Source organism: Perissodus microlepis, chromosome 20 (genome assembly GCF_051167445.1).
Source record: "Perissodus microlepis isolate ML-2025 ecotype Zambia chromosome 20, ASM5116744v1, whole genome shotgun sequence".
Classification (NCBI taxonomy): Eukaryota; Metazoa; Chordata; class Actinopteri; order Cichliformes; family Cichlidae; genus Perissodus; species Perissodus microlepis.
Window position 1 is genome coordinate 30,695,582 of NC_140480.1, and position 10,383 is coordinate 30,705,964.

The 10,383-nt window shown below is 39.2% G+C and overlaps 1 protein-coding gene across 1 annotated transcript in view; it reads right to left on the reverse strand.

Annotated features, from left to right (window-relative positions):
- The window catches only part of gdap1l1 (ganglioside induced differentiation associated protein 1-like 1), a 26,638-nt gene extending 20,915 nt beyond the window's left edge, over window positions 1-5,723 (reverse strand). Inside the window, exon 1 of the mRNA XM_084916889.1 lies at window positions 5,199-5,723. Within this exon, the coding sequence (XP_084773015.1) occupies window positions 5,199-5,378 (180 nt within the window). The 5' untranslated portion in view covers window positions 5,379-5,723. The remainder of the gene's footprint in view (window positions 1-5,198) is intronic.
- Window positions 5,724-10,383: the final 4,660 nt, after the last annotated feature.

Genomic DNA, 10,383 nt, shown 5'->3' on the forward strand with positions numbered 1-10,383 from the left:
TTAAGAAAAGCTTCTTTCGTTTAACACATTATAACCAGGTGGCACTTGCTTTGTTGTGTTTGTTTTTAAATCTTTAGTGTTATTTTTGCAGGAACTATTTACATTCCTTGTATCGTATGTGGTTTGGTGTTTCTTTTAGCTCCTACTTCAGGGGTAGGTACTCTCCAACACAAGACAAACCTCTGAGTAATGTAAGTATACAACGACTGGTCTGGACATAAACTTCCATGCAAGTTTCACTGCTACTCTTGAGCCTCACGTCTGATTACAGCCTTAACATGAGTTTATGTTTGGTGTTTATATCAGAATCAAAATTAGAATCAGTTTTTTATCATTATGTCAAAAGCACAACTAAATTATATGCTTCCCTATATCACTTTCACGCATAGTGGTCACTACATATGTTGTCGGACAACATACGTTTTGAAAAGTCTTTGAAAAGTACATGTTTGAAAAAAATGAAGTTCAAAAATCTTTTTTCATGCCTGAAGATGAATAAAAATACTTAAGAAAAAAATCCTGATTGAGGTTGTCATAATTCATGCATTAAAGGGTTAAAATGCAAAGAAAGCAAACTATCTTAAACTTTTAATCTATCTAAAAATAAATAAATCAGTACAGTCCAAATATAATTAGACTTTCCTTTTTAACAAATCTTAGAGCCGAGGCTGGATCAGGTGACCCTGAACTTTCCCTTAGTTACACTGCAATAGGCCTGGGATGCTGGGGGCTTCCCATGATGCACTCTGTTTTTTCTTCACTCACCTCTTTTCAGTCTGTGTGTTTATTCACCACTTTGCATTTAGTTATTAGTCATTATTAAACTCTTTTGTCCTCTCCCTCAGCACTCACCCAGTTCCTGAGCCTGGTCGTACTGCAGATTTCTTGCTTTTAAAAGGAAGCTCTTCCTTCCCAATGTCGCCAAGTGCTAGCTCACAGGCCGTTGTCTGATTGTTGTTGCTTTCTCTGTATTATGTAGGGTTTTTACTTTACAATATAAAGCACCTCGAGACTACTTTTGTTGTGATTTGGCGCTGTATAAATAAATCTGAGTTGAGTAGTAAACAGACAATCAAATAAGCTTTGACAGTGTTCACTTCCTAGTTGTAACAGTTACACTTGAATAGAGAGCACAGCAAAATATGGCATTGTGTCTACCAAAGGTTTCAAAGAAAGTGTCCAGATACTCACTGCTGTCGTGATATACTGCCCCCCCCCCCCCCCCCCCCCACACTGAAAGAAAACAGCAGTTTGTTAAAGCCTCATCACTAAAGGTGTAAATTTCTACCCTGCAGACTCTGAGGTTGCCAGAGCTGTATTGATCTGTGCATCTGGCCTCTGTGTCACTGCGCCTTTTCTGTATCTATCGTTACCATATTTGTTGTGCTCAAAATTCATCCCTGGTGTGAGGTAAATAATTATAGTGCAGGGCCACAGGATCAAAGTTACAGTGACGCTAGATATGAAGCTGTATTAAAGCAAGACAATAAAGTTAAAGTGTGGTGCAAGAGAAGTTCGACGGTACATTGTCTCCTTCCTCATAAACATGCTGAGGTATACACAAGCTTGTAAATAATCCCCTGCGCATTGACGACAATGGAGTCGGCACAGAGAAATGTTGATCAGCTGAAAATGTGACTCCTTTATCAAAAGCTGCTCGCCTGTCTCGCACTGCCAGTGTGTTTACGAAAGGATTCATTTCTGTCTTTTCATACAGTGGAAAAACATATTTGGCAAGTCACAAAAGATTGACTAAATATAACACATCTTTCAAAGGTGCAACAAACTGATTTTGACTAATTGTGTTGCGAGCACTGGTGTTATATTAATGTCTAACATTTTCAGTAAATTTCTAGTGGAGCAGATAACCAGGTGCGCGGCCTCTTAATCTCATAAAGGCCCTTCCCATCATCCCATGCTTCAGCTCACATAACAATAATACAACATCGTACACGTAAACATTAGCAGGTTTGTTGCTCGAATTTCTTTCAGCATCTGAGCTGAAACCCATGTGTTACTTGTGAAAGAGGCAGCGAGTTCACTGACAGCACAGTCACACATGATCGAGGAGTCACTCCAGCTCCTCCAGCTCCAGGACTGAGGCGATAATCATGACAGTGAGCTTGGTGTTTACCCTCTGCTGAGTGACAATCAGCTCAATCAGCAGCTCAGACTCGAGTGGCCATGAGCCAGAGGTCCTGAGCTTTATAACTAACGTACAAACCTGAGACTGAGCATGAACTCAAAGCTGATGTGCTACAGTGTTTCTAAACAACATTTCTGACTTCGTCCTCAGTAATATGCAATGATGACAGAAAGGTAGATCTATGTGTTGAATCACATCTTGAGACTTGAATTTTTAAAGAATCCTAAGAGACTGAAGCATTTTTCACAATAAACTAATCTTGTAGTGAAAATGGCCATCGCTGTTTATCAGACAGTAAGGGAGTGTCATCAGAATGCTCATTTTTCCCAATGAATAATTTAAAAATTTAAAAGAAAATAGTTGCAGTTTTACTTTTATGTGCATCAACTCATCTATAAAACTCACTGACTGTACAAAGATACTAGTCATAGTCATGTAATCCATGTGCACACATTAGGCACAGATGGTGGCTGATGAGGACAAAGGATGAAATGCCAGTTGCATTGCATAGCTGAATCCACTTTTAAAGGGGCAGTTTAGCAATTTACCTTTTCATGTACATCAATTTACAGGTGTGACAAGTTGAGCAGCAAAATCCAAATGTTTAATGACTTATGTGGGTCAAATCTCAAACTACTAGATCTAATAAATATGGCCTATAAAGCAGCATGATAGTGGAAAGGGAAAGCTCCGCTTGTTCTTTTAGCATTTTCCCTCTCTGTGTCCTCATATTAAATCTCACACTGAACAATATCCTCATCGTGTTAACACAGAAATGCAATTACAAGTGATTATGTCATGACCTTCACCTTTTCTACAGCGTTTGCATGCTGTCACCTCCGGTTTGTTTACATGTGAAAGAAGTTGTTTGTTATCCAAAATTAAACTTCAAGTATCATAAAAACTTAAAGCTCTGGAAGTTCTTAAGGGGTTTTCTTGCACATTTGTGTGACAGATGTTCAATAATGAGTAATGAAACACAAAAGTATCCACATCATTCAAAATCATCTGGTGTCCAAGTCCAAGCTTGAATAACTCTCACGACGTCTTGCTTTGGTGGCCTCCTGAGGTCAGCTCCAGTTCCATGTTAAAATACACTTTAAATAAACATATTTGCAGCCTGGTACAGATTGCAGTTTACGACTACAGCTAATTGCCCTTCGTGACATCAGATTAATTGCTTTAAATTGTAGCAGTTAAGCATTACATGGCTGCTTTGAGTGGCAGTTAGGCACCACCTGTCACTCAACATCTCAAAGTCTTTTAAAAATGTCTAATTACCACCATCTGTTATACTACAGCTTTATCTAGTGAGAAAAGTAACTCTTTAAGCACCCTTTCCATAAAATAAACAACGCTTTGCAAATAGCTTCTGTGCGTTGGTTATATAGGCCATGCACCCTGCTGTGCATTCACCTTTGAGTGCAATGACTGTACTTCAGAGCATATCCAGTTCACATTGGTTGAACCTCTTCCAGCACATAGAGAGTTTGAGCCTAAAGGTGAATATTATGGTTTTACAGCTGTAGCACTGGTACCATTCTCCTCCTTAGTGGCCCAAACCACTATTGTTGTCTAATTAGTACAGTTCTTCTAATGTCCATATGAGGCTGGTTTTAAAATTGAGTCAGTCCCCATAGACTCCAGTGTTAAAATGCCTAACTATAATACACAAATAAACATGTTTTCAGCCTGGATAATGAAACTGTTTTGGTCTAAGCTTCATGATACGGGAGTTGGCGGTGTGAAAGATAAAAGGTGCTAACTGGAGTCACAGAACTGAACCTCTCCACCATGTTTATGCTATTGGTGCATCACAGATGCACTATTTGACAAATACTGCATCTTACCTGCTGTTCAGAAAGTCGATGGTTTAATTCTGGTGTGTGAAATTCCAGTATATTATTAGCCTGTTGTTTAGCACTAATTAAATGATAACGGTTTCTTTGCATTGGACCTGTGAAGTTGATTGGTTGTGTCACAAGTCAACGGTGACATCTCTACAACTGTTTCACAGTTATACCGCTGCTGTGCATCATACTCCCTGCAGTGTTCTCAGTGCTAGCAAAGGAGTGGAAGTCAAAATGAAGTTTTCTCAAGAAAGTTTTATCTTTTTAAAAATGGTGCAGGATTTTTGTATAATCTGGGAATATCTGAGCTTTTTGCACTGATATGTCATTGAAATATGGTAAAACCTGACATGATGATACATTCACGTCTTCAACCGAACCACGTCGGCCACGCTACCCGCACAGGGTTACAAAAATCGAGAGGTGCACAACCAGCCAGTGAAGCGTGGCTTTCAAAATGAGGACAAAACATACCATGACGGCTGAGTTCATCTTTTACATACAGTCTATGCTTTTTAAATGCAAACGGGTTTCATGTTTAATTGTTGGAGTGTCTCTTTAATTTACAGCTTCATGGTACTGAATTCTCTATATGATAATCATTTATGTTTTCAGAGTTATTTGTGTGGCTTCAGTGCAACATTTTATAACCACATGCTCATTTCGTGGGAGCATGCATGTTAATAAATCACAGGTAGACTGAAGGAAGGCATGAAAATAAGAACATATGGTGTGATTCAGCTGCAGAAGGTGGGAGATGGCCTTTGGAGTTTGTTTTGCACAGCATTTTGATCAATTATTTAGGATGTCATGTGTCAAAGCCCATAGTAGCCTAACCACGTTCACCAGCATTATGGGCAGATAATAGCCCCAACGTGTCAATCGAGGATGGAAGCAGATAAGATGTGAAAGGTGATCTATGCGGTGACTAATGATAGAACATTGATCAAACACACTACTCTCTGTCGAAGAAATGAGACCCCCGTGCTGCAGCGTTGACGTCTCAAACGGGAGCTCTGCCCAGCTGCAGGATGATATTCATATTCCGGAGGTATATGTGCAGGACAAACATGCACTGATGCAAACACGCTTTGGTCACAGCAGACAAACAGAGGCAGCTCCAAGCTGTAGCATCATGTCATGCAAAGAGACGTGGAGCCACCTCCATTTTCAAGCTCTGCTCTTTTTTTTTTTTTTTTTACCTTTTGGGAGGTGAAAGATTGCGTCCAGTGGTACAAAACGAGCCTGTCTTTGTTGAAGGGTTTGGGCTCTGCCGCCGGTTCTTCGCACTCCTCCCCGTCTGTGATTTTGCCGTCTTCATCCATGGCTGAGATGGGCCACCAGCTACAGTTGGTAGGGGTAACATGGTTGGAAGACGCCATGACAGAGCGTTTTGTGCGTGTGGAGGAGAGGAGCGAGGAGGGAGAGGATGGAGAGAGAGAGAGTGTGTGTGAAAGGGAAAGAGAGCGAGCAAGCGAACAAGAGAGAGAGAGAAAGCTCAGCGGCTCGAGCGCAGCAGCATCACCGGTTCACGCGGCAGCAGCGACAGCATCCATCAGTTTGGGACAGCTCCGCGCTTCCCAGGGAAAAACACGCACACCCTAATCCATATGCAAATACCGACTTACTCGAGCATGCCGCTGCACTTGCAATTAAATCGATGGGTAACCGTATTACATCACATGATGCGTTACGCACAAACATGCGCCGTGGAAACCCCTCGCAGGGAGCGCTTCAGTGGAAGGTCAATCGGCTCCTGTAAGGACAATGGAGGCTGTGGGCCACGGTACGCACGCAAATTTTCATAGTGTGGAGCGTAGTCTGCCTATAAGAGCAGCTCATTAAATAATCAGAGGACTTCAAGTGCTTTTCTTTCCGTTACCGGGAAACTATTTGGACTAGGCCATGGTGTCAAACTCACTTTAGTCCGTGGGTGACGTGCAGCTCAATCTCGAGCCACACCAGTAAACCGATTACATAATAACTTTTAATATTCCGAACTCCTGATTTACTCTCTTAAAAAGGCACGTAGGGCCTTATTCCCCGTGACCCTAAAAGCGTTTAAAGTCTTCCGAAATTAACTGAGATATCGACAAAATGTGAAGAAACAAGGGACGTAACACAATAGAGTAACATTTGTTTTAATTTGGAAAAAAACAAAACAAAAAAAAACATTATCAACTGAAGTAGAAGTAGAGCCGTGCTGCACTTTCATGTAATACCAATTTACACCACAAGATGACGCACTGGGACAATCAATCCCCCACCCCCCATCAGTCAAGACATTAAAAATACTTTATTTACAGTTGCTAAGTAAACTGAGGTAAAGCTAAAATTAAATGCCCAGATAAAAACAACATACATCCCAAAATATTTCAACACACCCCAACTTAAAGAACTGGACACTGGTGAAGACAGTTTTTGTTAAAATATACAGCGAGCATTTAGAAAAAGTAATGTAGAAGTTCACAGTAAATACTTTGACCAGATCCTAATTTTATATTTTTTTAAAAATTTAAAACCATCTGTCCAAGAAGATAAAACTTACAACAACAGAAGTTATTAATTCTTGTTAATATTTTTCTCACTTAATGGGTGATTCATCTTTTACATAAAATAAGTCATGCTCCAAGAATATTTCCAAATTGTTTTTTCCCACATTTGTGAGTCAGATCAAAGTGAAAAAGCACAAAAAACTTCACACGCAGATGGTTTTGTAATTAAAAATACCAGTGTTATTTCTTTATGAAACAATGTGCCTATAGATCTAGAAACACTTCAATTTCCATCCATTTTGTCTCCTGTGGAATAAAACTGGCCTCGACACACCAAGAATAGAAATGCATTTTATGGAAACAGAATGAAGTAATTAGGCAGCATAGTGGTTCGCACTGTCACTTCATAATAAGAAGATCCTGGGTTTGAACCCACTGGTTCCCTGGGGCCTTTCTGTGTGCATTTTGCATGTTTTCCCTGTTCCTGTGTGGGTTCTATGTGGGTAATAGTGGAATGAATAGTGGAATTGTACAGTGCTTTGAGGGCCCCGAAAAGCGCTATATAAATGAAATCCATTATTATTATTATTTGTGAACTATGCTTAAAAGCCAGGCCTGTGCCAGGAAACCAACCAATTTAAATGAGCTCTATCAATTGTGCCACGAAGAGTGGTGAAATATCCTGTCAGAATTATTCCAGACGCTTGTTGATGGCTACCAAAGCTTGTAGCTGAGGTGTAGTTTCTTAAGGCAGGGATGTCAAACTCATTTTACATCAAGGGCCACATACAGCTCACGTATATATCAGTTTTTTTACCCCCCCCCCCCACATACAGAGCGGTGAAACTCCACTTTCTGTCAGTGTAAAGACGTTTAACTCATCTACAAGTCTTAAGATAAGAATAAATAAAGGAATGATAAAGAAATGCTGCTGTAGTAAATGAAAGAACTGTCAGCAGGACTTTATTAAAAAAAAAAAAAAAAGGAGAATGTTTATGTGTTACTTTATTACTGTAGTGTAGTATAAATGATAGAAAACAGTAGTAAAACTAAAACATAGCAACTAAGAGTTAAAAGTTTTTCCTCTAAAGTTATCCAGTCAGCTGGACTGGAGTCTTTGCTGGGCCAATTCTGGCCCCCAGGCCTTGTGTTTGACCCCTGTTCTAAAGGACATTTAAGTATCAGTGGGTGTGCATGTATACTTTTGATCCTGTGTGAATTATAGAAAGTCTCAAATTCACACTTTTCCACCTAATTTTAAAGTCATAAAAGAAGTATGCTGTACGATGATTCCAATCTGGAAAAAGAAGAGTTCAAATTAAAAGCCCAAACTAACCATGACGTCCATGAGTGGATGTAAATGTTTGACCACAACTAATTGAAACTAATCCCAACCCTGGAAATAAATACATAATTTCTTTGCTTTTTGACTTAATTAGCATTGAGATTAGAAATATATTATTGGTTTTACAAAAAAAAAATGTTAAACATCCTGCAGCACAGTAAACTATATTCATCTTTTTAGTAACATCCAATAACAGTTGACTTCTGTTTAAGTGCAGAAGTCTACCTTAAGTCAGTGTGCTGATTTTTAAAAATGCTATTCAGTGTTTATTTCAGTGTTAGACACAACAAATAGAATAATTTGCAAAGCAACAAACACTTTCCTGTATGATGTTATAGTGTTTGCAATAAATGCAACAGCTTACTATAAAGGCCAGTTCTCTGCAAAAATTCTAATAAAAGTTGAGAACTTTTGAAAATGTTTTTATTAATTAGGTGCAAACAAACTGGAGTAACCATGTAAAATAAGGTGAACGATTGAGTGTAATCTCCAAAACAGCAGCTCTCATTGGCAGCCTAGCACATATTTTGGGCTGGTTGTTCCATATCCTGGGGAGATGGCTTGTACTCTAGCAATAGTGAGTGGTTGTGTGACTGACCAAAAAAAGGGGGGGGGGGGGAAGCTATAGAAATGCCAGCCCAGTCCAGAATTTACCAGAGATTTATTCTGTCTCAGTCTCTGCTGGTTTCCTGTATAATCCCAGACAGACTCCAGGAAGCCAGAATCAGGGCTCTGCAGGGGTCTTACCATCTGTTCACAGGACTCCTTGTTCTTTTCATGACCTGTTTGTTGTAGCTCAGATGCCTTTCTAAATGCACCCTGTGAGGACTGAAGAGTTATGCACATTTCAATATAGTTTATTTTTTATCTGACAAAGTCTGAGCAATCCTGTCCCTAAACCTATTTTATTAGCTTGAGACTCTACAGTTTAAAAATGTGTAACTAAACGTGTTTTTAAAGAATAAACTGGGAGGCTTGGGTCTTTGGTTTGACTCCTTAGAAAAAAATTCCACATATGATTCCTCCTCTAGGCCTTTCACGTGGGTTTATTTCAGTAATTATTCAAGACTGAGGGAAAGAACTGGTAAATGATTGAGCCTGCAGCTGAGACAATGAGCTGCTAAAGAAGTCTGCTCAGATTCTTTCTGACTTGCTACCTCAAATAATAGAAGTTAACATTTTTCAGATACAAAAAGAGTAGATGTGCTTACCAAGACTTGAAAGCAGTTTTAAGCAGTAAAATTGGGTAACAATAATTTCCTAAAAATCACAGATTCATGTTCTGACCTTTGGAAGCAACAAAAACAGACCCCACTGCCCAATTTTGGATTCATTAGACAAAAAACAACAAAAAAAACCCAAAACACTAGTTTAAAATGGCAATTGATTAATATCAAGGTCAAGCTATCAAAAGTTTAACATTGTATGTTAGACAGGCATTTTTCTACCTTTTTTTTTTTTTTTATCTTAAGCAAAGGAGTATAAGTGCAAACCCTTTCCTTGTAATAGGATATTTAACATGAATGCACAAACACTGTTACTCAATTAAAATAGCTGAGTACATATTCCTCTTCTACAAAACCCGTTGGTTCAATTGATTTAGGATATTTTAAGCCCAGTGTTCTTAGGCCAGTCTGCAAGACAATCTGCACCTCTATAACTTTTTGTCCGGCGCCATAAGCAAGGAATTCAGTCTGCATGGTAGATTTCCTTCATTACGTAATATGATACAACAGAATGAGAACAAGGGAGCATGGTCCCTTCAGACTGAACCGTTCTGTTTTAGTAATCAAAGCTGACTAAAGCTAAATACTGATAGATGCAGCTGATCAAGAAATGTCACCTCACTAATGTTTCAGAAATATAAATCAGTGATAAACTGACTCAGATTTAGACGAACCTTCGCTACAAAGGGACAAGTTACAAACACAGCATACTTCCTTGTGCAGCCCTCACTCGTATGCTGGCTCCTGAAATTGGCACAGAGTCATCCCAAGTTTGACAACTCAAGTTTTCAAGCAAAATACGTTGTTGTTACCAAAACGCTCCAGCAGAGGGCTGAAGAGTGATACATAACTGATGCAGATCTGATGTCTCATTGGAAGGGGCATAAGTGTGAGTGTTTGTTGGATTTGTTTTTCTCCTGTTGTTACGTTGGCTCAGATTTTGGACCCAAAATAAAAATTAAGAAAAAGAATTCATGGTTGTTCACAAAGTACACAAAGTCATACATAAAGTCGGAGTTAAAGCAAGAATCCATAAAAGGGGTACATTAAATCCAAGGTAAACACACAGAGCACAAGCAGACAATCTGACATAAACAGAAGGAAAGAGGAATATATGCTCATTGGCCACTTTGTTAGGCACACCTGTTTAACTGCTTTTTACTCCAAATAAATAATCAGCCAACCACAAGACTGCATTTACACTCAATGCATATACAAATATAGACATGGCCAAGACAACCTGCTGAAGTCCAAATTCAACATCAGGATGGGTAAGGTGGTTTCAGTGACTTTGGATATGGCGTAGCTGCTGGTGCTGGTT